Below are 27,377 nucleotides of genomic sequence, written 5' to 3'. Positions count from 1 at the left end.
ACTAATGATTTCAAACTCGTACCAAAACAATAGAATTCAATTACAAAATATTAGTATTTACAGGAGAATTCAACTATACACAAAGACTAAATAGTTCTGTTTCAAAGTATAGTGACATTCGAATTTAAAACAAAAAAAAACACAAAATAGCTAGTCGGCCTCGAAGAATGATGCGGTGAGGAGTACACTTTGGCCTTACGCATTGGACAAGTTTTTCACGATATTTACCCGGCCTCACGCCTTTTTTCGGAGATTTGGTGCTCAGGTTCATGACTAAAGCCTCCACAGAGGCAGTCTCAAACAAGTCTTTGCCAGCCATCTCTTGTTGCCTCCACTGATGGAAGTGTTCCAACAATGCCTGCACTGACTCCCGCAACTGCTGCAGAACAGAGTGTAGGGCATTTGGGTTCAGAGACGACCCTTCTACCGTTCCACTCATTGACATCCAAACCACCAATCGCTTACTAAAAGAAAGGTAAACAAGCAGATCATAATTGCAAACAGTTATTTGTAGAGAATGTAGAATGTCATGCTTCATAATTGCAAGAGATGGACACTTTACTAATGGAAAAGAATGAAATCATAATGTCTAGAAATGATGGTAAAGAGGTGTTAAAGTTTGTAATTTGACACTTTACTACACCTTGTTGAAACAAATGGTTCTATGTTCTAGAGTGGAAGTTGTACCAATTATATATTAGTAGCTCTCAATTCAGCATAAAAGATGAACACAGTCTAATTCCAGATTGTCCATCTTCAATTGGACAATATCACTCACACAATCTTGATATGAGCAAAGAGAACAAAATGATATCATTAGCAAAGGTAAGGTAAGAAATCAAGTTGCTGCTACCTTGTTCTGAAACTTTGTCAAAGATTGTTGTTCGTCCTTGAAGGATCAATAACATCAAAATACTTTGAAACAAAGGGTTGGCTGTGACAGCAAAAATAGTCAGCAAATGGACAGGTATTCCTATATCGAAGCTGCAATAATCTGAGAGATAAAAGCTACTGTATCTGGAAATTCAATTTGTCAGAAACCTTCCACGAAACAGAACTAAGAGATACAATGTCCATGACCAATCCATTGAAAATATGAGAGTGCAGGAAAAAACTAACAAGCATAGCTGATAATGGATTCCAAAGAAGCAAGAAGTTGCTTCTTGTTGTTGAGGAGCCTATGGTAATAAGATACAAATTATTAATGATAAACATACACATGAAGGAAGATTGTTATATATAATTACACATACCTTTACTACTTCCCACATAGCCTTTTTTCTACCTTTCCTTCCCTTGTATGAATTAAACAATCTTAAGGCCTTTCATATGTTAATGATTTTTTATATATGAGTTTTGTATTAACATAAATGCTTAATAAAAATAAATATGAACTCACATTTCCACTATATATTTCCAATCCTCATCATGAATACGGTGCCTTAGAGAATCCAACAAACATCATAGGAACATAAACTAGAGCATGTGACAAAACCTAAACTAATTACATTCAAATAAAGAACAAACATCATAGGAACATAAATCACTAAACTAACAAGCATTACTTGGAATTAAACTAAAGAAATTGTATCAACTAAAACCTATACAATGGAAGAGAAATTTAATCAAACACTTGATGGGCATGAGTCAATGAAATCATAATGTGTGCAAATTGAAATCATAATATCAGATATATTAATCAAAATATTATAAAAGGGCTAGGTGAAACCTGAAACAGAAGAGACCGTTGTTTTGTCTCTGGATCAAATTGCTTTGAGACCCTATACCCTGGCCTCCCAATCTTAACTGCAAGGATAGTGCAATGTAACAACGAAGCACCAGTAATTGATTTGATAGAGTTCCAGAATATATAGATATATTAGTTGTAATGTCCCTATGTTAATCTAACTGAGCATTATATAAAAGAGAACATGGATACAACTTACAAGTAATAAAAGTGTCAAAGTACAAATTTCTCGAGCAGAAATAAATTACTCAAAAATAGAGAAAAGAAAAGAAACTGTAAACAAAACAACTTGTCCGCACAATTAACTACTAAATGATCAGATTACACCATGATCTAAATTCAACTACACATGTGCTATTCTAAATTCAATTAACCAATGTGATCCAATTTATCCCTAATTCAACACATAAACCTATCTAACAATCATCTACATCATGTATCAAAACCCCTACACATACCTCAAGCTCAGCCCCTTCTGTTGATCCCCAATCCAGAATCGTTACTGCCATGAAAGAGTAGTTGATGGGACCAAAGAACACCACAGAACTAAACTTCCCTGCTGGAATCTTTCTCACGTAAGGTTTAGAGGCAATCAACAGTTCACTTTCTGCTGATCCTCAACCATAGATGGTTGCTGCCGGAAGAAGACTCCCCCACCAGATTACCTCAACAATCGAACGTCTCTGGCGAGCAAGGGAAAAGAAGAATCGGTCACACAACATCTCAACAACCCACAGAGTACGATGCCTTACCTCCAAGATCCGGCTAGGGCACAGCGCCACAAGAGGAAGAGGAGGAATCGAGGAAAGGTTCGGCGCTGAGGTTTGCGGGAAATCAAAGAAGAACAAGATAGCTCATCCTTGAGGCTCCGGGAATAAATCTACACCGGCGGTGCCGAGGAAAGAAGAAAAGGTCCGGCGAGAAGCAGGCGATCAGTCGTGCCCTAGGTATCGATTACTGAAGATGGCTTGGACTCCGCCGGTATCGTCGAGATCCGAAGACTTCCTCCTCAAGTGACACTGTCGATCACCGAAGGTCGAAGCTCCGTTCCGTCGTCTTCGAGTCGTCCGCGAGAGAGAGCGCGTCAAGTAGAGGGGAGATATGGGAAGAGAGGAATCGGGCGCGCAGAGCAGAAGTCGGGTTCGGGATTAAAAGGATCGGCGTCTTTGACCCACTAAAAATCAAGAAGCGTTGTCATATACACTAAAAAAAATGGTAATAGACAACGCTTTTCAAGAAGCGTTGTCTTTGACCCACAAAAATCATTAATAGACAACGATTTTTAAAAAAGCATTGTCTATTAGTAAGAACATAAAGAAATAGACAACGCTTTTCACTAAAAGCGTTGTAAAAGGAAAAAAGACAACGCTTTTTAAAAAAAACGTTGTCTTTTAAGTGTTGTAGAATCCCAATTTTCTTGTAGTGTTATAACCTGGTGAGGACGGTGAACCCAAGAAGAGATCGCAACCATTTGTGGCCAGATCGCGGTCACGATCCGACAATAAATGCAAGTGACACATCCCCTGGACCACAAAAAAGTGGTCCAAGAGATCTATGCTCATAAGACATATGGCTCAAGACCACAAGTTTCGATTGATCGAAGCTGACATGGATGATACGAGAGCCATGAAGACCACAAGTTCCAATTTATAATTTTATTCTAATAAATAAATTTAATAGATTTGTCTATATTTTTCATAAGTAAAGTGTAAAATCTATAAATTCAATATCAAAATTATTATTATTATTATTTAAAAGTTGATTCATGAGTTTAACAAACGTGTTCACAAGCTAACGAGTCGAGTATTGTGAAACATGAGCTTGGTTTGTTTATCTTAACGAGCCTCATTAGACGAGCTCAAACAAGCTTTTATCGAATTGAGCTTCGAATAGCTCACGAGCGGTTTGATTCATTTACACCCCTACCTGCATGCACAATGTCGAATCATCACCCGCCGTCGCAAACAATTTCTCAGTTTGCTTTCCTCTTTCCCAGCGCACTACAGACTTCACTGCTGGCTGAATAGACGTCATAGAACGACATTTCAAAGCAAGCCACGTTATTTATTATCGGAACTTTAGAATGGCCTGAGACATTAGGAATGTAAATGAACCAAGCCACTCATGAACTATTCGAATCTCGATTAGATAAAAACTTGTTTGAGCTCGTTTAATGAGGCTCGTTAAGATAAACAAACCAAGCTTAAGTTTCACAATATTCGGCTCGTTAGCTCATGAATATGTTCATGAAACTCATGAATCAATTTTTAAATAAAAAAATAATAATTTTTATATTGAATTTATAGATTTTAAATTTTATTTATGAAACATATAGACAAATATATTAAATTTTTTATTAGAATAAAATTATAAATTTTAATAGGAATATTATAATTTTTTCTAAATATATAATTTAATTTTGAATGAATATTTAAATTCATAATTTATATTATTAAACTCGTCTATACATGATAAAAACTCGAATAAACTAGTGAACCATAATATATTCATTAAATGAAACTTTAGCTCGGTTGGATTCTAAACTCTCGATAAAAGTTTGAGAGTGTGGCTCGATTACACGGAATGCCAGTTCCGACCGTTCCACGTTAGTTCCGACGAACTATTAATTCCAGGTCCGACTCAAGGCATAGGCCATTAAAGCCTATGCCTAGGGCCCTAATATTATTAGGACCCATTGATTAAATAATTAAGTAAAAATATTATAAAAAATTAAATTGAGTCATTACTATTAATCAATGATAGCATACACATTAATAAATATCATGCTAATCCATTAATGACATCTTATTAATTCATTAATTATTCCTATTTACACATTATATGTATCCTTATTTCCTCGTAATTACAATTAATCAAGATTTTATTTTATTTAATCTTATTTCCTCATAATTGCACTTAGTCAAGATTTTATTCTATTTAATTATATATCTTATAAAGCTAATAAACTCTTTCTTTCTCAATATCTCTAAAAAAATTCTAATGGTTCTTTCACCAATGCTTGCCTATTTCTTTTCTCCTCGTTAATTTTAATTATATGTTTATATTCTCTCGTCGTTGTATTTTTTCTTTTCTCATCAATAATTTTGTACGCTTATGCTCTCTCGCCGGTAATACTCTCAGAGATTTTTTTTATCCATACAACTTAAAGTAAAATGCTTCATAAAAAAATTTCAAAATTAAAATTAATAAAATTTTATTTACGTTCAGTGTCTAAAAAAAAATTAAATAATTTAACAATGTTAAAAAAAATTATCTAAATATTAGTAAAAAAACTAAATTTTATATAAAAAAATATTTTATTTTTTAAAAAATAAATCAATTTTTTTTTTAAAATCGATCATTCTCAATTTCAAATTTAAATAAAAGAAACTTGAGAATTTTTTTAAAAATATATTAAAGATTTTTTTTTTAATTTATTTTTGCCTTGGCCTCCTTCCTGCTGCCGGATCGCCGTCTCCTGCTGCTGCATGGCTGATCGCAACCTAGGTGCTCCCTCTTCTTTCAAACCCTTCTCCGCCACGGCTTCTTTCTTGCATCCCTCAAGGAAAAGGTATCTGTCCCTCACAATTACATCAGGGAAATTTCTGAAGATGTGTTTCTTGGCCTAATTGATTTCCTGATTGCAGCGGGAGAGGAAGGGGAAGAGGCGCTGGAGGGAGGGGGAACGGAGCTGATGCTGCCAGTGATCGCATCGATGCTCTTGGTCGTCTCTTGTAATCTGCTCCTCCTTTCCTTTACTCTTTTTGTTCTCCTTTCCCATCAATGTTTCTGAATTAGATAATGTACCAAACTCTATGAACTTTCTGCTGAACAATGTTTCTTTGGCAAATGGGATGACTCGGTGCTACACAGCACTGTATTCGTGGCGTTACCAGGTTTTAGTGTCAGCAAGTTTCCCAAATAACTTGATTTTCATGTCGGTGGTGTTGTCGGAGATTTGATTGTTTTTTCCTGCTGTTTAGGTTAATGGCTGTGTTTCTGTATCTCAAATTTGGGTACATATTTACTTTGCTGACATTTCAAAATTGATTTTCTTCACTTGTTTGTATTGCTTAAACCTTGAGTTGATTAGATGAGTAATCTTGACCCCTTAGGTAATGTCCTAAGGGTGCGTTTGATTTAAGTTATCATGCATAATCTTGGTTATAGGGAATAAAACATAACTCAATGTTGTTTGGTTCAATCTTTGAAATACTCATGGGAGAAAAATTTAGAAAAAAAATTTTGGGAAATTTTTTTTGTTAACCTCGGAATCATGTAAAACCTCACATTTCCAAGGTAATTCCGGGTTATATCCCCATTTTCTGATGTGGCATACATGCTCAATTACGGAATCACTCATTACTTGAACCACACATGATTAAATAACAGAACCTTAGGTAGATCATTAAGGTTATCAACAATAACCTTCAACCAAATATGCCCTAAATGATTTTTGCAATTGTTGGTGTATATAAGGCTTATTGATCATATTTTTGTTGAGCTGATTCTTTAAGGCTGGCAACTAGAACTATTAACACTAACCCAGCTTTTCTCAAATAATTTCAGGACACGAATTTTACGCCATATGGCTTCTGAGCTAAATCTGGATATACAAAGTGACGGGTATGTTAGAGTTGCTGACCTATTAAAGTTGAATTTATCAACATTTGCGAAACTTCCATTGAGGTCACACTCACTTGATGAAATTAGGGAGGTGAGTTTCTTAAACTTTTTTCAGATAGTTATCCTAGTCATGGTTACTAAGTTGCATGGCATTGAACTTCTGATATCAGAATTTTGCACTGAGTTTGTGTTCATTGTATACTTGCAAAAATCCTCTCTAGATTTTATTGATTCCCATTCTTGTGTCTTATACAAAGTGCAGATCTGATATTTTGATTGCATTGACTTGATCATCTCCATTTTGTATCCTACGACCACAAATTTTTATTTATGTAGAACCACTTTTTTTGAATTTTTGAACTCTGAAAGAAAAGGAATGCATCTAGTGTATCAAACTTAAATTGCATTTCAGTATATTAAACAAATCAAATTGACAATCTGTTGCCTTATCGTGCTCATAGTTACAATATAATACATCTCTAGTATTTTCTACTTTTAATGATGACATGAAAGTTTTCATGTCAATCTTTGTGCAAGTCACTCTCATGTCTTCCTTGAATGCCCCCATTGTCAGTCTAATGTTGGCCTAACTAAAGGTCTTGAAAGAATTTAGTCTAGGTTTGAGTCTCAAGGACTAGCGTACTGCACTTTTCATTGAAATTAGTTGAACTATGATTTGTAGAACATGATGCAAATTTCAGGAACCTGATTGTCTGGGAACTTAATCACAATAGGTTTTCATCTAATTGTAGCCATGCAACTTAATTTGATTTATTGTAATTATGGGAAGAGTTGTATTAAAACTTGGTTTGACATTGGAAATTTAGGATGAATTATCATCCTTAGACCTCATTACTTGGATGGAAGTTATGAGGGAAAGAAGGAAAAGGATCACAAAATTGCGCATGGAGTTCTATGTTTTCTGTGTATTTTTTTGTTACTTTTCCTTGTCTCCCTCATATTTTCCATCCAAATAATTGAGACCTTAAAGTCTACATCAATTTTTTTTTTGGAATTCTGAGTCAAATAAATGGAACTATAATTAACCACAATTGTTCCTAGGGCTGTAAACGAGCCGAGCCGAGCCGAGCTTTGGGGTGTTCAAGCTTGTTTGATAAGATAATCGAGCCGAGCCGAGCCGAGCTTAAAATGAACCAAGCTTTTGAAATGAGTGTTCAAGCTTGGCTTGGTTTATTTTTTATGAGCTTGAGCTTGTTTGAAGCTTGGCTTGAGCTTGGTTCGTTTAGATGTTATCAAGCTCTCAATTCAAGCTTGGCTTGAGCTTGATTCGAGCTTGGCTTGAGCTTGGTTTGAGCTTGGTTTGTTTAGATGTTATCAAGCTCTCAATTCAATCTTGGCTTGAGCTTGGTTCGAGCTTGACTTGAGCTTGGTTTGAGCTTGGTTCATTTAGATGTTATCAAGCTCTCAATTCAAGCTTGTTTGATTGTTTGAAACTTTTAATTGTTTGATTGGTTATTAAGATTGATAATTTAAATTTATTTATTTATTATATTTTATTTTATTGTTTATTTAGCATATTGAAAAGAATTTTATTAATAAATATTGTTCGTGAACATTGTTCACGAACGTTGTTCACGAACATTGTTCACGAACGTTGTTCACGAACATTGTTCACGAACGTTGTTCACGAACGTTAACGAGCTGAACACATATGTGTTCAAGCTTGTTTGTTTAGCTTAACGAGCTGTTCAAGCTTGTTTGTTTAACTAATCTAATGTATATTGAACGAACATAAACAAGCTCTTACCAAGCCGAACACCAAGCTTGTTCATGAACGCTTGGTTCATTTACATTTGTTCCCATATGGAGGTATTTTTATGCAAATTAGAAATCTATTGTTGTTTTAATTCCTTCTTTTTTCCTTTCTCTCCTCTCTCTGTATTTTCTAACTCTCTGATTCTATCTCAAATTCTATCAACTTTAACTTCATGAATATAAATATTATTAATTTATTTACTAAATACATGCTCTATTTTAATGTTTATTTTTTTCCTATTAATCCAACATTTGGAACCTGTTTTACCTATCTCCTTAGCTTTTCTCTTATTCTCTAACACGGTTGCTCATGCATTGTTCTTTTTGAGATGCAGATTATTAATTAACATTTTTGGTATTTTTAAATAAATCTTTCCTATAAAATAAACCAGTGGAAAGTCTGCTATTTTGGACAAAGTTATTTTTTTTTCACTAATTCTATTAAACACCTATTTCCTTCTGAAGAATAAATTATTCATATCTCCACCAAGTTGTTTTGTGAGATTGGATCTTCCATTTTGTGTGACAAACCAAGCATGATTGCGATTTATGCTTAGCTTAAGGGGAATGCTATAACTAATGAACCAACTCCCCATATATTTGTCTAATATATACTATTTATTAATTACTGCAAATATCTGGGAATTTTATAGATTTTCTTTATGGCGATCAAGTTACTCTTTTCTTTTAATTGTTCTAAATAAGGACCTGTAAGGGCAGACTTATAAAAACTAGGAATGGGAAAAATCACAAAAATCTAATCATGTAATCAATCATTCTAGTTCTTAACGTTAAAGATATCTGCAGTAGCAGAAAGCCTTCTAATATGATTCCTGATCTAAGAGTTATTTTCATATTTGACTAATCTAAAATTTTCATTGCAGATGTAGATCCATCAGAGACAATTAATCAAGTTTGTGTGGGAAAAATTAATGAAAATATTGGATGAAAACAACAAAAAAAAAAGTAGACACATTTGTATAATTAACTCCTAAAATTTGGTAATCTTCAGAAGTTTGATTGGTGTCTTTCATTGATGATCTTTTGGCCTCATTATCATCTTCATAGATTATTAAATAATCCCACCAAAATAGTATGATCTAGTCATTCTGTAGCAGACATACAAAAATGCCTTGAGGCATCTAACCCTTGCTAGCTCAAACAAGTTATGGATCAGGCATTTCATATTCAAAAGTCTGGCTGACCTAGACTATCATTGTCAATGCCTAGTTGAGTGCAAAACAGTAATGATTTTGCTGCAAGGATCAATTTCTATTCCATGAGCATGGTAGTTAAATGGGGAGTTGGTTAGTTGCCATGTGTAAGTTTTTGTCACTTCTCTGCCAGGAGTATTTCCATGTGTTGTAAAGCTTACCATTTAAAGTCTTACTGTAATAAAGTAAACGAGGCACAAAAATAATGCCTGAATTGCAGAAGAAAGCTAGGCATACATCTCTAACCTAAATGGTACTTTATTTTTTATATATTAGTTTTTATAAGCATCTTTACTTTTTTTTCTTCTTCTATTTATATATTGTTTGACAAGTTCTCTCAACATATTTATAGTAATTTTTTCATCTCTCAATTATCCTGTTCAGACTTTCCTAATAACCCATTTTGAAGTTAATGTTGATTGCCTGATTTTTTCATCCACAATCCTTTCTAAATTAGTCATAGCTTACCTCTTTTTTCCTATCGATTCTACTAGTATATAGTTAAGAAGTAAATAAATGTTGTTACCATTTAGTAGGTATGAAGAAGAGGAGCCTTAGCACAATAGTAAAGTTGCTGCCGTATGATCTTGTGGTCACGGGTTCGAGTCATGAAAATAGCCTCTTCCAATGCTGGATAAGGTTGTGCACAATACCCTTTCCTGTGACTCCGCATTGGTGGGAGCTTCGTGCACTAGACTCTCCTTTATTTTTCTAAAGTTTGATTGGTATTTAAGCCCTAGTTCATATTCTAATTGTGATTTTGGCTAAATAGTACCAAAAAAAGTACTGCAATTAGTAATGGATGCAAATTCTTTGAAAGGGAAGCAGTTTGATTAAAAAAAGCCCTAAGGTCATTGATTTTATAATACTCTATTATGATTAGTACGGGGAATGTGTTCTTGTCTGAAGTTCAATTGTGCTATATTAATAGATAGTGAATTGTTGGCTCCCAAAAATTTTTCAATGCATGACTCTAGGTTTTGGAACCTGATCTTCTAATTTTACTGCTTCTTGCCGTTATGAATCTGGATTTGCTTGAGGCTGATCCTGATTTTGGTCATTACCATAAGACTGAGACAGACTTTCATTGCACCTAGTGAGGCAGGCCAGGCCTTGGGTCCCTGATGGAGGAGTGAGCCTCAGTCGAATGAACTAGTTTGTTTTGTGTTGATTAAGCCTCCTACATAAATAATGGCAACAAATCTTAGGTAAACCTTTGGTGGTGATGTAGCATGAATGTGCTGGTGGGCTCGCTTGGATTTTGAAATGAGGAGAATGAGATCAGATGTTGCTCTAGGAGACTCCAGTCATTATCATAGGAAACTGAGTGTTGGTAGGGATGGTAATGGGGTGGGTACCCATATTTTTTGGGTACTACCCAGGGAATGAAATGTCATTCCGTGCCGCTCGGCACGGATAGTTTTTATCATTCCGTCAGGCAGCCGAAACCGACACCGAAGGCGTCCCCGTCTTGACGCCGTCGCAGACGGCGCCGGAGGAGTTGCGAGACACCTCCGGTGGTGCCGGAAGAGGCGTTGGAAGCGTCCACGACGCCTTCGGCGGGGGACACCACCTGCAGCGCTGAAGGAGTCGCGGGATGCCTCCGGCGCCGGCGGAAGCATCCTATGACGCCTTTGGCGCCGGCGGAAGTATTCGACGACGCCTCCGGTGCCGCCGGACACGTCCTCGTCCTCCCTCGTGATCCGCTGTGCCTCGCCTCGCCTCGCGTCATTTTTTTTTCTTTTCCTTTTTTATTTATTTAATTAATTTAAATAATTCTTAAGGTAAGTGTGATATTTCGAACAGACTTTTATAAGAAAAATAATATGCAGAGAAAAAAATCTCAAGAAAAAGTTCAGGGATAGACACATAAAGTAATGGGGCCCACAAAAATAAAAATGACGGGTTTTTAATTTATGTGTCTATCCCTGAACTTTTCCTTGAGATTATTTCCCTCTGCGTATCATTACTCCTTTTATAAACCCTAATTAAATTATCCTAATAAAATATATAAAACATATATTTAAAATTAAAATAAATTTAATAAATTTTATTAATTAATATTCTTAAAATTTATTTTTTAATATTTTAAATTTCATTAAAAATTTTAAAAAATATAATAATTCTATTTATATTCTAATATTTTTTTTATTATTTTAAATTTCATTTAAAAAATTCAAAAAATTCTAAATTTTTTTAAAAAAATCTAATAACTTAGATTTATATTTTGACAATTTTTTATTATTTTATAAATTTTTTACTTGATATTTTTTACTATTTAAAATATATATTATTTAATTAATAATTAATTAAATGAATAAATAGTTATTTATATAATTATTATATATCTTTGTATTAATTATATACTTATTATTATAGATAGATTAAAATTAAGTTGTTGATAGATCAATTTTATTTAAAGAAAATTATATTTAATTATTTTTTCTAACAATATTAAGATGTCCAATAATTGAGAATTTATACAAAATCAATATACAACTTTTTTTTATACACACCATAAACATATTTATTTTATAATTACTATATATAAATAAAAAATACTGAAACCGTATCGGCACGACACGATATGATACCGAAATTGTATCGTTACGGTCTGAGACTGAAATCTCGGCATGAGTCAAAATTTTAAACCTTGGTACTACCTGTACTCATTTAAATATGTGCCACTCAAATGCATTTAAATCAGTCTCTGGATGATGGAATGGGGATGTGTGCCTATCTTAGAAAGGTTGGGGTCCCATGGATACCCAAATATGGGGTACCTATTGCCATCTCTAGTAATGGGTTCTTATTGTCCTTTACATGGGATGATGAGAGTGAGCCTCACCCAAATGAGCTCATACTTCTTCAGTAAATCGACCTTCTGCACATTAGAGATAGTAGCATCCTTCACCTTGGCTTCCTAGTCCTGACCAACACCAAATCAGTTCCTACTAAGTAGGTCTACTATTCTTGCTGATGGGATGATGCTAGGGTGATGCCAGTACAAAATTTGAACTTGTGAAATATGATATTTGAAGAAATGACATCCTGTTGGAGTTTGTTTCAGTAGTAGAACAGAGCTGATATGTATTTTTCTATATTTGTTTATATTCTGTACTTATTTCCCTAGCTTCCTAGTTTCTTTTTCTGATAGATTGTATATGCTTTTTTGTTGGATGTATCTACAAAATGTTGATATTTATTATAGGACAAAAAAGGATCTCTATATTCCTGCATTCTAATGCCTGCTTTTGTTGGTCATGTCTTTCCATTCTATAGATCATAGAATATCTGCTTGCTGGATGAGTAGTAATGAAGCTCTTTCATGCTTAAACAATCTACAATTAGAATAGAAGATAAATAAATTTTGAAGAAAAGAACATAACATTGTGTATAATTTTCATTAAAATATGATATTTTGCATGGAATAAATAACACAATCGCTATTTTTTAACCCTTTACTTTTGAAGTATTGTTCACTAGTTTAGCAAATTATTGAGACCACTATGGAACTAGTATCAGATACTTTAGCTTAAGTTATATCACTTTGTTTCCATCATTAAAATGATTTTCTTTGATTGAACTGGTATCCTTTTCTTTGATCATTAAAATAATTGGGTTATTCATCTGTTGTTTAATGAATCTTTTATTTCATGCTCAACCTTAGGTAATAATGGATTTTGTTTTGAGTTTACTGGTTCAATCTTGATACATGCTATATTTGGCTTATTTACGAACAGGTTGTCAAGAGGGATAATAAACAACGGTTTAGCCTTTTGGAGAAAGATGGGGAGCTCTTAATTCGTGCGAACCAAGGACACTCTATTAGGGTAATTTATCTTCTTTTTTTTTTTGTCATTCTCTTGATTGTACATGTGATCTATAAGTCTGCTTGAAATTTAGAAGCTTTGTACAATAAATAATTAACTTTATCTCCAAGGTGAATAATATATATTTTATGTTAATTTTTGAGGGAAGGATGTGGAAAACTTATATATCTAAACCTCCAATATGAGGCATGAGAAGAATTTTGAAAGGAGAACCATGTCATAATAACAATTGCATCCACTTCCTCCTTTATTGTAACTACTCAACAAATATATAGCTTAAATTAAATAAATATATTTGTTAATTATGTTTAAAAATCTTTAATATTGTTTTAAAGATTGTCTTGAAATCAGGTATGCAACGGAATATAAAGTTGAATTTTCAAGCTTAAGTTTAATTTTGAAACTAAATGTGTTTTTTCAAAACTTTGTGTTAATGGACTAAGTGCAATAGGAAGATAGAAAGGATACAATGATTTAGGTGAAACACTCTTTTTTAAGTCACCACCATACTTTCTCCTCTCTGAATACCTTTCATGAATATATTTAAAATAAAACACATAAAACAAGGTAAGAGAGAAGTAATAATATGACAACAAGCGAGTAGAGGGCTTTAATTGTATGATATTTCATAATGATTTCTGATTATTTGTTAATGTCTTGGATGAGCAACAGAAGCCTCTATTTATAGTCACAATTTAGTATGATTTGGTCAATCAATTTGCCCATTCTAGCCAACCAATTCAAGAGATTGTCATTATCCGCAACGTACTCTAATTAACTAACTTTGTTATTCTGGTTGTCTAGCTTTCTGGTCAACCACTTTTTGCAGTTTGGTTGGCTAAATTGGTTACCACGTATGCCGCTTCATCTGGGTTGGTTGCTAACTGTGTCATCTGGTCGACCACTTTGCACATGCTAGTTAACTAAACTGGATCAATTTTGTTGTTCAAATTTTATCTTCTTGCTTTGTTTGCTATTGACTGAGCAAATGGTCGACTAATCCACATGCTAGTTAACTAAACTGGATCAATTTTGTTGTTCAGATTTTATCTTCTTGCTTTGCTGGCTATTGATTGAGCAAATGGTTGACTAAAATAAGTTTCGAATTTTGATCTTTATCACTGACCTTGTCTCTGGGCAATTGCCAACCGAGCGAGGGGTCAACTAAGTTTGCACATGTGGTTGACCAAATATGACTTTATCTGTTGATTGATCTTCTAATGATTTTTTCATGTGGTAGACTATTTGTCACCATATGGTTTGCCAACTTTGAATAAATCAGACTATCTTGTTTTATGTATCAGTTTGGTCGATCGCCTTGTGAATTTGGTTGACTAGCTCAAGATAAAATTGAGTTTTGAATTTTGGTCTATTGACCGCCACTAATGTGGTTAACTAAGTCCTGAAATCTGGTCGACTAAGTTTTTATTTTTTTGAATATAGAATGTTTGAGATAAAATAATTAGATAAAAATGAGAGAAAAATATAAATCATTTCGATCAAACTATTATTAAGGCTGAAGAAGCCAAATTTAGTTAACTATTTACTGCTCAATTGACTTCAATCAATTGCCTATTTGACTTTAGCTTCGAACTCTTGTTGGTTTCTTGGTCAAGTGCCTAGGTTGTAAGAGGCTAGCCTCGTTTCAAAATAAAAGTCACTCCCTCTCCCTTACCCTCTTCTTTGCCTAAAGGTCCTATTTTGGTATCCGATAAGTCACTCTTTTTCCCTTGCACTCTTCTTTGCCTAAAGGCTCTATTTTGGTATCCAATTGTCCTCGACCTATTGGGACTTCTTACCTACTGTTCTTGAACTACCGAAACTTCCCCCTAGTATATTCTTGATACTGAGACTTCTTCCTCTTGCTAAATGTCCGCCTGACCCATTTGATTTTTCTTTTTTTTACTTGTCAAATGTCCACTCCTCTTGTATTGCTCCTACAATGTACATGTATGTCAAGTTTTCTTGTACTCTTGGCATACTTGTTAGATCACACAATAACTAACTTTAAATTTCTTGCCATACATCAATACATCAAAACCGAGGTTCAATTATTTGTTGCTTACTTGCACCAACAAATTATAAATTCTTTTATTATAAATTAAAAAAATATTAATTATAACACATCAACTCAACTAATACTAAAATTTAATTATCAGTATTAGAGAAATTGTGAACTTACAAAGCAATCTAAAATATATATTTAGTTTTTTAATCTATAATTTAAATAATTCTAAAAATATCTAGTTCTAAATTAATTATATAAAGAAATTAAATGGTAGATATAAACATCTAAGTATCAGTATTAACAAAAATATCTTTTACTAGATTTTTTTACCATTCAACTAAACTTATAAAAACATAAAAATTATATAGTCCTAGAGAGATTGTAGATTAATTATTTTATTGCAATCTAAATTGCTTAAAAATTTTAACAGAAAAATAAAAAAATTTTAGACATTATTATCTAAATTTACTTATAAAATATAAAATGACAATGAAATCTACAACTTTTAAATCCTGACACTTTCTAAGTGAAATTTTAAATTAATTTTAAATAAAATATTATCATAATTTTAGATTTATGCAAATTTCACATGAGTTTATGATTATTATATTAAGGATTGAATGTTATCCTAAACCACCATAGAGTTTTACTAACTTTTTTCCATTGTCTACTAGAAAGCCTACTAGTGACTCTAAGAAACATAATATGGGCAAATATGAACTTGAAGGATCTCGTATGAGAGGTCTATTAGTTTTGGTTTTGGGTGGGCAAGCTGAAGAAGTGCATCCATGCTTTTCTACTTAACAAAAGCTAGTTTTAAGTTTTTCCCGAGTCTGGATGTATCAGTTGACACTGTCTATCACATGCTTTGGGTTCTTGCCTTTTACTTGTTTGTTTTTTGTTTAATTCTTTTTGTAGACTATCAGCTCAGAAAGTCTACTGAAGCTAATCCTATCAGCCGATCAAATTCCAGGTAAAGATAATAAACATAATGACCATTGGTTTTTATTATAAAGATATTATTAACCCAACTGCTAATTGATTTTGTTTACAGTTTGTGTTCATGGAACTTACAGAAGAAACCTGGAGTCGATTTTACAATCTGGTCTTAAGCGAATGACACGGCTACATGTACACTTTTCAAGTGGTTTGCCTTCAGATGGAGAAGTCATTAGTGGTATGCTCAAATGAATTTTTTTTTTGCTCTAGTTTGTGGTAATTTTGTTTCTTACTGAAATATTTGGGCATGGGGTATTCTACTTTTTGGACTCGTCATTCATTTCATTGGAAGTGTTGGGGTCCTGTACAATTCAGAAGTACCATGAGAACCATTTCTTGACAACCTTCTAATCATGAGACATGGGACACCAAAACATTGAAGATTTCAGACAACTTTTGAGCTTGTTGTGATATGCCCTTTATTTTTTATGTTGGTGAGATTCTATGTTTACATTCAAAATCTTTGAATCCAGCAAGTTTGTTTTAGGTTATCGGGGTCTTTCCTGACATTTCCAGAGTAATTGGTGCGACGTGTGATATTATAGTTAGGTTTTTGTTTGTTGTTTTTTTTGACAGCTTGCATTGTTATCAACAAATCTACTATTACTATTATTGCCTTTGTCATCTCAGGAATGCGACGGGATGTCAATGTCTTGATCCATTTGGATGTTAAAAAGGCATTACAAGGTTCCTTCATGTCACCTGAGGTTTATTCTGGGTCCTTGCCTTCCATCAATGTTTTGACAACATTTGTTATGACTGATTCACAGAGGGAATGAAACTCTACATTTCTGATAACAAAGTGATTTTGACCGAAGGCTTTGATGGTGTTGTACCTGCCAAATACTTTGAAAAGATAGAAACGTGGCCTGTGAGAGAAATAATTCCATTTCAACCATAACTTTAGGTAAACCTTATCTGTCTTATCTTTTTCTTGTGATTAAATGGAACATAAATGGTATGCATATCAACTGAGAGAGAATTTAATGAATTGCTAGCTATATCTTTCTGTTTCAGCTTTGTGTTCGTTGAACGATTTTAAGTTGTATCTACCCTGAGAATAGTTTCTTGACAGCTGACCCATCCTGTAGATGATGACTAATCAGTTGTATCTAATAAGCAAAGACTATTAGGACTGGAAAAGGCATATGAGAATTTCTTTCACAATAAAATAATTCTGAACGAAGTGCTTATGAAAAGATGAGAACTTAACGATTATGTAATTTGGAATCAAAGAAAAGAATAAAGAAATAGGAAGCCATCTAGCTGATACTTGCTGCCTCAATTTAGGACAGTGAAGTGCCTTTATTGTTCACCAAAAATGATACATGTGTAATCATTACAACAAAATTTCGATCGTCTGTTATTTAAAGGGTTGGAAATACAGAAAATGGCCATCGTCTAAAATCTTTTTGGAAACCTGTGGCATTTTATTAGTAATGCCTCCCCATCTTTTTGGAAACATGTGTAATCATTAGCCTTGCGTCCTCGGATGTCTCCTCATCTTTCACGTTTTGCCTTCTGGAGCTTCTATTGGTCTTGTCATTATTGTCGGGTCTTCCTTTGCCAAGAGGTTGTGCCTCCGAGACTTCATCCATTGCCAAGTCACACTTGGATTTACGTTGCCAAGACTACATGCTTGGACTTACACCGCCAAGACTCATCCTTGGACTTTCCTCCTTTGCCAAGATCACACTTGGACTTTCCTTGTTGCACCTATATCCTGCACACTCACAATACATATCAAATACAATAATAAACCTAACTTAAATTTTTGCCCAAACATCAAAATCTAGGGCACCTAGATTGCTCTAACAAAGGAGACTTACTTGGTTTGCAATCAGAAGATTGCTAATCCAAGGAAAATGAAGCGCACTTTATGACGATCTCCTTCGGGTGGAGTAGCCTCTTACAACGTTAACAGCTCACAAATGAAAGTAAAAAAGAAAAAAATGAATTACAAGTTGTTCTTTGAACTACTAAAATCAGAACTATATTTATAGCACTGTTCCGGGCGTCTGGAAGGGTTCCGGGCATCTAGAGTAGGATAGAATTCTATCCACAATGAGTCGGTCAACGTACATATCGATTTTGATAAGAGCTGAGTTCCGGGCGCCCGGACCCACAAAAGTCAGCATAGTTGACTTTTTTGGTCTGGGCCCTTTACTCCGATTCTGCTCGCCTCGGTTCGGGTCTTTCATTCCGGTTCCGCTTGCTTGGGTGATCTCGGTTATCTGGAATAGGGCTCACCTGAACTCAATTTCTGGCCTTCTCCTCGAGCAGCCTTCCTCCCTGACTTCTTGTCCCTCGAACGTCGCGTGCGTTTTTCTTGTCCATTGGTGTACTCTTCCGTGACACCTCGTCCCTCGGACACACCGAGCCCGTCGGCTCTCTCCCGTGTCGTCCTTCTCGCTAGCTGCGTCTTCCGCTCGACTTCCTGTACTCCTAAGCTCCTGCATACTTAGACACAAGGGTTAAACCAAACAGAACCTAAGTTAACTTGTTTGATCACATCAAAACAACTTTGGGGTTCCAACAGATCCCTTTCGGTCGCTCGGACTCCCTTTTTTCAACAGCTTCTTCCTTGCAAAAAGGGTTAGTCCATGCAAAAAAAAATATGTTTATCTTGTAAAATAGAGTTAGCATGCCATTAATAAAATAGAAGCAGTAATTAGATCCTGTCTCCCCGAGACCAGGATCTAGTCAAGGTCTCGACTTAGGTCTCTCAAATGGACTTAAGTTGAATTGGCGCCTACAGTTCCCTCAACGGGAAACGCGTCCTCACTGAATCTCTCCTACAGTTACTTACCTCCATTTACTAACTACAGTCACTTGACTTGCCTTTGACTTACTAGGTCTTTCCGTCAGTTGTCAAGTCCGCAGACCCAACTGAACTTCGACCGATTGTCAGATTCCGTGGATCCAATCAGACTTCCCGCTACATAGCAGGCCCCGTAGACCTATTTGGACTTCCCACCAGTAATCGGGTCCCGCGGACCTAGTTAGATTTCAGCCTAATGTCAAGTCTTTTAGATAAGTCAACTCCTACACACTCGATAGAAAAATTAAACAGATAACATATATATCTAACTTTAATATATTTATCATACATCAAAATTTTATTATCACTATAACCTATACAAACACATATACAAACAGAGTCCTCGTAGATCTCCCGCCAAGTGCCCTTATCCTTGTGAGCCTTGGGACATACCAAAACTGGAGGAAGGTGAAAATCGGCGCAATAATAGATATTGTTTAAAAAAATTCTGAATTACTTATGGGAATTAATCATGTAGTGCTCGCTGCAAGTTTGTGCACGTGGTGAGATTGATTTAACGACCGAATTTAAAGTTTTGATCGCTAAATTTAAAGATTAAAATAAAAATAATGTCTAAATTTAGTAAATGAATTTAAATCAGTTGCTAGTTTAACCATCAATTTTATTTTGGTTGTAAAATTTAGTGACCGATATAATTTTGATCGTTAAAATTAATGACTGAGTTTTGCTTCTCTTTGTTCTTTCCGGAATTCATTTCTGTCTCTCAAACCTTGCTCTTAGTCGATTAAGGACCAAATTTAAGCTCGGGGCAGCACACGGCCTCGTCGCAAGTGTGGTAAGGCCGCATGAGTTTGTGGCTACACGACAAACTCTGGCCTCTCTACAACCGACTAAGTTAACCAATTGAACTTGAACTCGAACATTAAGAAAATCATCATTTTATGATGACCAATTCCATCACTAATTGATCAATTAATGACTGATTTAGTCAGTCATTATATTTTTTTTTGGCTAATGGTTAGCGGCCAACATAAAATCAGTCTCAAAATTTAACAACTGAATATAAATCAATCCCTAATTCAATTGTTGATTTATTGATCAATTTTATTTTTTGCATTAAATTTAGCAGCCACTTTTACTTTGATGGTCAAATTTAACGATCGAATATAATTTCTTTAATGGTTGGATATAGTCCCCTCGGATGGATCTAGTGGCTAGCATATGAGATGTTATTACAATGAGGTTTGAGGTTCGAATCTCAGCAAAGCTGAGGTAAATACCTCCTTTATGTACTAGTCACTATTCCAAATGTTAGTAGTTGTCCATGATTTACCTCCTCCGTATTGGCCTTGGGACGGGTTGGTCCATGATTTATCTCCTTCGTGTTGACCTTGGGACGGATTGACAGGGACGCTGGATGAATATATTCATCTTTTGTCACAATTTAATGGCCGGATATAGCTGTACAATTGTGTTAATTTCTGTGAGTTTTGCAAGAACACAGATAAGTGAGTTTTGCCTCTCTTTATTCTTTCATATCTATTTCTATGTCTCAAACCATGGAACTCTGTCCTCAGAAAAGACACCCACACAAATAAGAAGGAATTCTTTGGTGTGACCGTCAATATAAATTTGAGCTTTAGGCCAGCTCACGCCTAGCTGCAAGTAGATGGTAAGGTAGTATTACACTACAAACTTTCTGCGACCAACTATGCGAGCTTGAGCTTGAGCTTGAGCTTGAGCTTGAGCTTGAGCTCGAGCTAGGTTGCACGGTGCAACTAGACGGCCAACTTATAGCCACCTTGAGTTCGTGGCCATTGTGAAAAATTAGGCCTTTAATAGTTTTTTTTTTAAAAAAAAATTTCGCAACCTTTCATTCGAACTTGAAATCAATAACAACGGCCCCCAGGGCGTAGCGCAGACGGTGGATGCATGATATCTTTGACGTGATGGTCAGGGGTCGATTCTTAGGAACTGACGACCTGGGGTTTACCTTGCCATGCGCCTATGACCTGTGTACCTGCATGAACCTCCCTCCATATCCATGGGGCCGATACTAGAGGGGCCGCTAAGGTAACGGATCTACCTTTGAAATCAATAACAACGGATTTAATTTTTTTTTGAAAAAAATAAAAAATTAAAATATTAATTTTGTTAAAAAGTAGATTTTATATAAAATATAGCTTCCTGTTTTTTAATGTACAATTATTAATTAAATTTTTATATTTAAATTTGTATAATAATTTTTTTTAATCGATAAAATTATTAAATTTATTAATCTTTCTTAAGATATTGTTAGAGCAGAGACTTTATTATTTTTAATTTTATTTTATTTTTATTTACTGAAGCTAACATGTATGATTAATAATATTCTTAATATTCTATAAGTTATGCGTATTGAGAAAATAATTTAATTTTTTTATAAGATTCAATTATATTATTTTATGAGTTTAATTTTTAATATTAGTAATAAATCTATCGAACATCTTTTAAATTAAATATTTTTTTTTATTTTTCTTATCTTTTATATATGCATAATCATTTTTTAGAGATATATTTATATTTAAATAAAAATAATAATCATAAATATAAGACCACTACCTTATCAAAATAAAACTGCTCAAAAATTAAAAGATTAAACATGATTTTTATTGTATAGTTTTAATTGATGATATTTAAAAATTTGATTATTATATGTACAAATATAATAAAAATATATAAATATTAAATTTTATTTAAATCGATTAATTTAAGTAGCATAATCTATCAGATAGGATTACGTTGATCCTAGGATAGTAAGAGCAAAAGTAATCATCTTTTACCACATAATATGTCATATAATATTTATAAATAATTCTTTTTCAATAAATAATTGAAAGTAGAAACACAGTCACACATGTCAAGTTAAGCCTGCTAATAAAAAAAAAAAGGTTAAGTGTGCTAGTATGGAAACACACTTGATTAGTTATCTATACCAAAATTGAAAAAAGAATATTACATATAACACTAAAATGCTATGTATAAGAAAAAAAGAGTGAGAAAAAAATATTATCAGTAAGGAAAGAAAAGAATATCCTCTAAGAATATCATAGTGAGGAGGAGAAACGTAATATAGGAAAAGTTAAGTTATTAGATTAACGACATGTAAAATTCTGTGAGATATTGGAAAGGAAAAAGTTTTTTAGAAGTTATAGTTCTTATAGAATAAGATATATAATTAAATGGGATATTGTTATCTATTTTCAAAATATGGCGGGAAGAAAAAATAATAATAATAATAATAAATAAATAAATCAATTAATCAAGGAATGAATTATATAATGACATTTATTAAGAGATAAATGGAAGGTGTTAATTGAGAATCGTTCGACCAAAAAAGCATGCCATTTATTAATGTGAACACGCATACCAACGTAACGTCATTAATTTAATTAATGGCAAAATTAAAATGGGTGGCTTAAATGTTAAAATTAATGGAAAATTGGGAGCCATAGACGGCCTCTGTGAGCCGGGCCTGGTTTAAGGTCTTGCTGTGAGTTTACAACAAACAAAGCAAACTTTCCTGGTCTCTCCACAGTCGGTCAAGTGAGCTCGAACTCGCAACTGTGCACCCAGTTCACATCACGGCTGCTGTGAATTTACAGCCTTGCCCCGAACTTGCTATACTCACGGCTAATTCTTTCTATAAGAGGAAATTATTTCCATTCTGAGTAATAAGCTCAAATATCACACCGAGTAGAGAGGTTGTATGCACCACTATAGGCCTTTTAGTTTATTATCTTGAATCATTAGTATCAAAAATTGTCACGGTCCCTCTAAAATGACCCCAGTATTTAGAATATTATCTTGAATCATATATTTATGGGTGATAGTACTGGAACCCTCCAAGCTATCCGGAATATTATTTTGAATCATATACGTATACGTCAAGAGTAAAGTTCTCGTGTCCCTCGGATTGATCTAATGATTAATGCATGAGGTGTTATCATCATGAGATCTGAGGTTCGAATCTCGATAAAGCCGAGGTAAATACCTCTCTTATATGTTAGTCACTATTTCAAAGACTAGTAGCCATTCGTGATTTACTTCCTCCGTGTTGATCTTGGGACGGGTTGACGGGGACACTAGAGACAAGCGTATTCACCTTTTGGCATCAAAAGTAAAGTTCTCGTGATTTATCATCCTTAGTAAAAGTCTAAGGATAGATTATGAGAAATCTTTGAGATGAGTATAATTAATTTTTATCATAATTGAATAATATATTTATAGATGGAAGTAGAATGAACCATTTTTAAAAAAACTCATGCATATTTCATTTGATAAAAAAAACTAAGAATTTAACAATTGGACTTGGACAGGGAGAATTGTTTGAGATGAGAATTTATTTAAAAAAGGTTACCTTTTATATCCTCAATTAAATATATCAACTTGAAACAATTGAATATCATATTATATATATAATTTGTACTTTTATTTAATTCTTAAAATATTACAAATAAGAATGAATAAATGAATGGTAAAATAAGCTAAGCAAGCACGCACGCGCGTCACTTATGGTTAGAACTAAATAAGGTCTTTATGATTTAAGGCCAGCATAACTGCAGGACCTAACTTATAGTAAAAAATAAATAAGGTATTTTCTATTTAAGGCAAACACAACCTCTGCATAACTTGACATGCTATGAAAATGAGTTAATTGGGCAGCCTTTATTATTTTAAAAACCAAATGTAGCTGATAAAATATTTATAATTAATCAAGTGCTTATTTAAGAATTTTGATTTTAAAAAAAGTTAAAAAGAATGATGGAACATTACGTTATTAAATTGGATTGAAGGTATACAATATAATCATCAAAATTTTTAATTTATATTTTAAAATTTATTATTATTATTTTTTCAAGAGCAAATTAAAAATCTCTGTTCACTAGACACAGATATTTTAAGTGACCGATAAACAAACTGTGTAATCACAAGTATTGGATTTCAAACCTAGAGTTTATTAATTACTATTTTATATATTTGGTTTTGGAAAATGTGCATAAATTTATGACAACTGGAATTTATAGCAACATTAATTACTAGTTACAACCAAAACAAATGTGCAGATGTCATCAATTCCAGTTTTGGTAGATAAAAGCTGGCTAGCACTTTCAATGTTTACGCGCTATACAAAATTGCTCCAACCATATCATTGTTGAAGATGGCCGGGGTGGGTGAAGCGAGCGGGCGAGGTCGCGGGTTGGAGATAATGGTGCATGATGGAGAAGCCTATGACGATGGGTCTCCAGCGGTGGCGGAGAAGCACATCAGCTTGACAAGGCTCGTCTTTGCTTGTATGGTGGCTGGCGGTGTGCAATATGGCTGGGCGTTGCAGCTTTCCTTGCTCACACCCTATGTCCAGGTTTAAGAAGCACATTATTATTGCATAGTCCTGATCGTTATGACTCATATACCTTTGCGAATGATCGATCCCCAACTCTATTTTGGACAGACGCTAGGACTATCACATGCTCTATCTTCCATAGTATGGCTTTGTGGTCCTGTTACAGGCTTCGTGGTAATTATTTTTTCATATAAATTTCACTTTTTAAAAATCTAAATTCTCGATATGAGTTAGACTCATCATAATTAAAGTAATTTTGTGTAGGTGCAACCTATTATAGGCTTATGGAGTGATAGGTGTCAATCGCGATTTGGAAGGAGAAGACCTTTCATATTTGTTGAATGCATATTGATATCCATCGCTGTGAGCAACCTATTAAACAATTATGATTTGATAATGATGTAATTAATTACTAAGATTTTCGATTCATGTTGATGTTTTAGGTGATTGTGGTAGGATTTTCCTCAGATATTGGGCATGCACTAGGTGATACAAAAGAGCATTGCAGGTGAACAAAGAATTTATAATTTTCATGCTTTAACATTATATTTACAACTTAATTTTAGTTAACCTGATATGCTAATTAATTAACGCAGCGTTTATCATGGTCCTCGATGGCATGCAGCAATAGTCTACTGTTTGGGATTTTGGCTATTAGATTTTTCTAATAATGCAGTTCAAGCAAGCGAGCTTCTTTCTAATTAATATTAAGAGTACTCCAACATAAAATCATTCCATTTTGCATAATTAATTATATATAAAATTTAATTTGCAGGGTCCAGCTCGAGCACTTATGGCCGATCTCTCAAGTAAATATTTACTTGTTTATATATTTTCATAAAACTTTATGCTAAAATATATGTATCAAACTAAATTGAGCTACATGTGTAATAGGTCATCATGGGCCTAACACAGCAAATGCTATATTTGGCTCATGGAAGGCAGTGGGAAATATCTTGGGATATTTATCTGGTTCTAGCGGGATTTGGCATAAGTTTGAACCAAACTTCACGAGTCTACTTAAACAAATTATCATCACAAATCAATACTATAATACAAAAACTAATCTTTCCTAATTTTCAATTATTGTTAAAGGTGGTTTCCTTTCTTGATGACCAATGCATGTTGTGAAGCTTGTGCAAATCTGAAAGGTGCATTTTTGGTTGCAGTGGTAGGTCCTGAATCCTAATGAAATACTGTGAAATTGAATTTGTATATTTACTTTACCTTTTGATGAATTGTTGTTGTTGGAAGCAGGTTTTATTGTTTATTAGTTTGACGGTCACTCTATTTCTCGCCAAAGAAGTTCGTCTATGTGACTTGAATAGATATGTGAGTGTAGATCAACAAAACACAAACTTTTTTGATGTCTTGAGGGCCTTTAAGAATTTGCCTCCTGGAATGCATTCAGTGCTTCTTGTCACTGCCTTGACTTGGGTATAACGGGCTAAAACTATAACTCAATTATAACATATGCATATATACGATAGATGTGTTGATCATGTTGCATTTTATCAATGTAGTTGTCCTGGTTTCCCTTTATACTGTACAACACTGATTGGATGGGTCGAGAAATCTACTATGGAAATCCTAAAGGAACCAATGAACAAAGTGATGCTTACAATCGAGGTGTTAGAGAAGGCGCCCTTGGATTGCTCTTGAATTCTGTAAGGAACTATTTCTTTATCTAATTTACAACATTCATCTAAAACTCATCTGATATATGATTCCATATTGTCAGGTTGTGTTAACCATATCATCTTTCTCGATCGCACCAATGTGTCGAAAGTTGGGTACAAAAGTAGTTTGGGCAATCAGCAATTTGATCTTGTTCATTTGCATGGCTGCCATTTGCATCATAGGCATTTGGTCCTCAAAAGAATTTCATTCTTCAGCACAACCGAGACTCACTGCAGATCCAACCATTAGAATTGTTGCTTTGGCTTTCTTTACAATTCTCGGTTTTCCACTAGCTGTGAGTATCACATTTTCTTACCTATCACATGTTTTCTAAGCAATAAATTATGTTGAATTCTTATCATTCTTTCTCAATAGGTTGTATACAGTGTTCCTTTTGCTGTAACAGCACAATTAACTGCTAATGTGGAAGGTGGTCAAGGTAAGTTGAAATCACTAACTATATATTAATTTTCATCCCCCTTGCTGAATCAACATCCTTCGCAGGACTTTGCGCTGGAGTTTTGAACAATTCAATCATTATTCCTCAGGTGTGTTCCTATGCTATTTTAGTTCAAGCTATTTATCTGAACTACAAAATTTTGTCATTTAGCTTTGTAGTTAGTTTTGAACTGTGTAGACCTTTTGCTAACTCATTACTACATGCTTTGATTCTGTAGGTGATCGTTGCTCTTGGAGCAGGTCCATGGGATGCTTTGTTTGGGAAGGGGAACATGCCTGCCTTCGCTTTGGCTTCTGTGACTGCTTTTGTATGCAGCATTGTTGGACTTCTCATACTTCCACAACTCTCAAAGAGTGACTTTAAGATTTCACGAGTCTCCAGCGGCCACTGATCTTTAAATTGTAACTAGGAATAGGCTGGCGGAGGTACTGAAATGAGCGAATCGTATTTTTCCACCAGATAGACCCAATCCAATATGACTTTTTGAATTTTAAAGGGTCATAACTTTTGACTCAGGACTTAGAATCGAAGATCTACAATTATTACCGGGACCATGTAGCCATCAATTCTTGGACTCAAATTCTACTGTTTAAGCCATTTCAGAGTCACTTTACTATTTTTGGCAATTCCCATTTTTATAGTATTTAAGATAAGTATTTATGGATTATAGTTTGTCTTTATCAGTGTACTGTTTTGGGTGAATCCCTTACTGTTATGTATTTTCATTTCTGTTTCTTTACAACATTGGAATTAATGTCTGTTTATTAGGATTTTTTTCTTTTATTTGTGTCTTAGATTTGTAGTTTATATAATAGTCAAGTTTAGATGAAGAATTATCTGTTTGTTAGTCCTAGGAAGATCATACCGGT

The 27,377-nt window shown here is 34.0% G+C and overlaps 3 protein-coding genes across 5 annotated transcripts; 2 read left to right on the top strand and 1 right to left on the bottom strand.

Annotated features, from left to right (window-relative positions):
- Window positions 1-35: 35 nt before the first annotated feature.
- On the bottom strand, window positions 36-2,904 carry LOC122034586. 2 transcript variants are annotated; one of them, XR_006126730.1, is made up of 5 exons: window positions 2,500-2,904; window positions 2,206-2,430; window positions 1,730-1,806; window positions 854-934; window positions 36-464 (listed from the first exon to the last, which is right to left on the bottom strand). XR_006126730.1 is itself a non-coding variant. In XM_042593898.1 (4 exons), the coding sequence occupies exons 2-4, from the start codon at window positions 2,254-2,256 to the stop codon at window positions 125-127; spliced, it is 468 nt and encodes a 155-aa protein (XP_042449832.1). In that variant the 5' UTR covers window positions 2,257-2,430; window positions 2,500-2,904; the 3' UTR covers window positions 36-124. The 2 variants fall into 2 exon arrangements, 1 of the variants encoding a protein (XP_042449832.1); XM_042593898.1 differs by lacking the exon at window positions 854-934.
- A 2,291-nt stretch (window positions 2,905-5,195) lies between these two features.
- On the top strand, window positions 5,196-17,219 carry LOC122033342 (tRNA 2'-phosphotransferase 1-like). 2 transcript variants are annotated; one of them, XM_042592349.1, is made up of 8 exons: window positions 5,196-5,318; window positions 5,395-5,481; window positions 6,317-6,464; window positions 13,107-13,196; window positions 16,123-16,177; window positions 16,259-16,381; window positions 16,834-16,890; window positions 16,974-17,219. In XM_042592349.1, exons 1-8 carry the CDS (start codon window positions 5,236-5,238, stop codon window positions 17,102-17,104), a joined length of 774 nt encoding a protein of 257 aa, XP_042448283.1. In that variant the 5' UTR covers window positions 5,196-5,235; the 3' UTR covers window positions 17,105-17,219. The 2 variants fall into 2 exon arrangements, with proteins under 2 accessions (XP_042448283.1, XP_042448284.1); XM_042592350.1 differs by lacking the exons at window positions 16,834-16,890; window positions 16,974-17,219 and adding an exon at window positions 16,496-16,796.
- A 6,995-nt stretch (window positions 17,220-24,214) lies between these two features.
- LOC122034731 (sucrose transport protein SUT1-like) lies at window positions 24,215-27,096 on the top strand. The gene is made up of 14 exons (XM_042594069.1): window positions 24,215-24,386; window positions 24,477-24,542; window positions 24,633-24,731; window positions 24,812-24,876; window positions 24,965-25,049; window positions 25,144-25,177; window positions 25,263-25,362; window positions 25,464-25,539; window positions 25,626-25,805; window positions 25,892-26,035; window positions 26,110-26,343; window positions 26,424-26,487; window positions 26,553-26,596; window positions 26,726-27,096. The coding sequence occupies exons 1-14, from the start codon at window positions 24,234-24,236 to the stop codon at window positions 26,897-26,899; spliced, it is 1,518 nt and encodes a 505-aa protein (XP_042450003.1). The 5' UTR covers window positions 24,215-24,233; the 3' UTR covers window positions 26,900-27,096.
- The last annotated feature ends 281 nt before the right edge of the window (window positions 27,097-27,377 follow it).

The sequence above is a fragment of the Zingiber officinale genome, chromosome 11B (genome assembly GCF_018446385.1).
Source record: "Zingiber officinale cultivar Zhangliang chromosome 11B, Zo_v1.1, whole genome shotgun sequence".
NCBI lineage: Eukaryota > Viridiplantae > Streptophyta > Magnoliopsida > Zingiberales > Zingiberaceae > Zingiber > Zingiber officinale.
This window is presented reverse-complemented; position numbering and strand designations above follow the sequence as displayed.

What these genes read in the sequence shown, in the direction of transcription:
- LOC122034586 (XM_042593898.1), bottom strand. Translation starts at nt 2,256, where the DNA reads ATGGCAGTAACGATTCTGGATTGGGGATCAACAGAAGGGGCTGAGCTT. An exon ending in CAGAAGGGGCTGAGCTTGAG is followed by an intron (nt 1,807 to 2,205) that starts GTATGTGTAGGG and finishes CTATCCTTGCAG; the next exon opens with TTAAGATTGGGAGGCCAGGG. An exon ending in AACGGTCTCTTCTGTTTCAG is followed by an intron (nt 465 to 1,729) that starts GTTTCACCTAGC and finishes CCTTTCTTTTAG; the next exon opens with TAAGCGATTGGTGGTTTGGA.
- LOC122033342 (XM_042592349.1), top strand. Translation starts at nt 5,236, where the DNA reads ATGGCTGATCGCAACCTAGGTGCTCCCTCTTCTTTCAAACCCTTCTCC. An exon ending in TTGCATCCCTCAAGGAAAAG is followed by an intron (nt 5,319 to 5,394) that starts GTATCTGTCCCT and finishes TCCTGATTGCAG; the next exon opens with CGGGAGAGGAAGGGGAAGAG. An exon ending in TGTTAAAAAGGCATTACAAG is followed by an intron (nt 16,891 to 16,973) that starts GTTCCTTCATGT and finishes ACTGATTCACAG; the next exon opens with AGGGAATGAAACTCTACATT.
- LOC122034731 (XM_042594069.1), top strand. Translation starts at nt 24,234, where the DNA reads ATGGTGCATGATGGAGAAGCCTATGACGATGGGTCTCCAGCGGTGGCG. An exon ending in TGCTCACACCCTATGTCCAG is followed by an intron (nt 24,387 to 24,476) that starts GTTTAAGAAGCA and finishes TATTTTGGACAG; the next exon opens with ACGCTAGGACTATCACATGC. An exon ending in ACTTATGGCCGATCTCTCAA is followed by an intron (nt 25,178 to 25,262) that starts GTAAATATTTAC and finishes CATGTGTAATAG; the next exon opens with GTCATCATGGGCCTAACACA.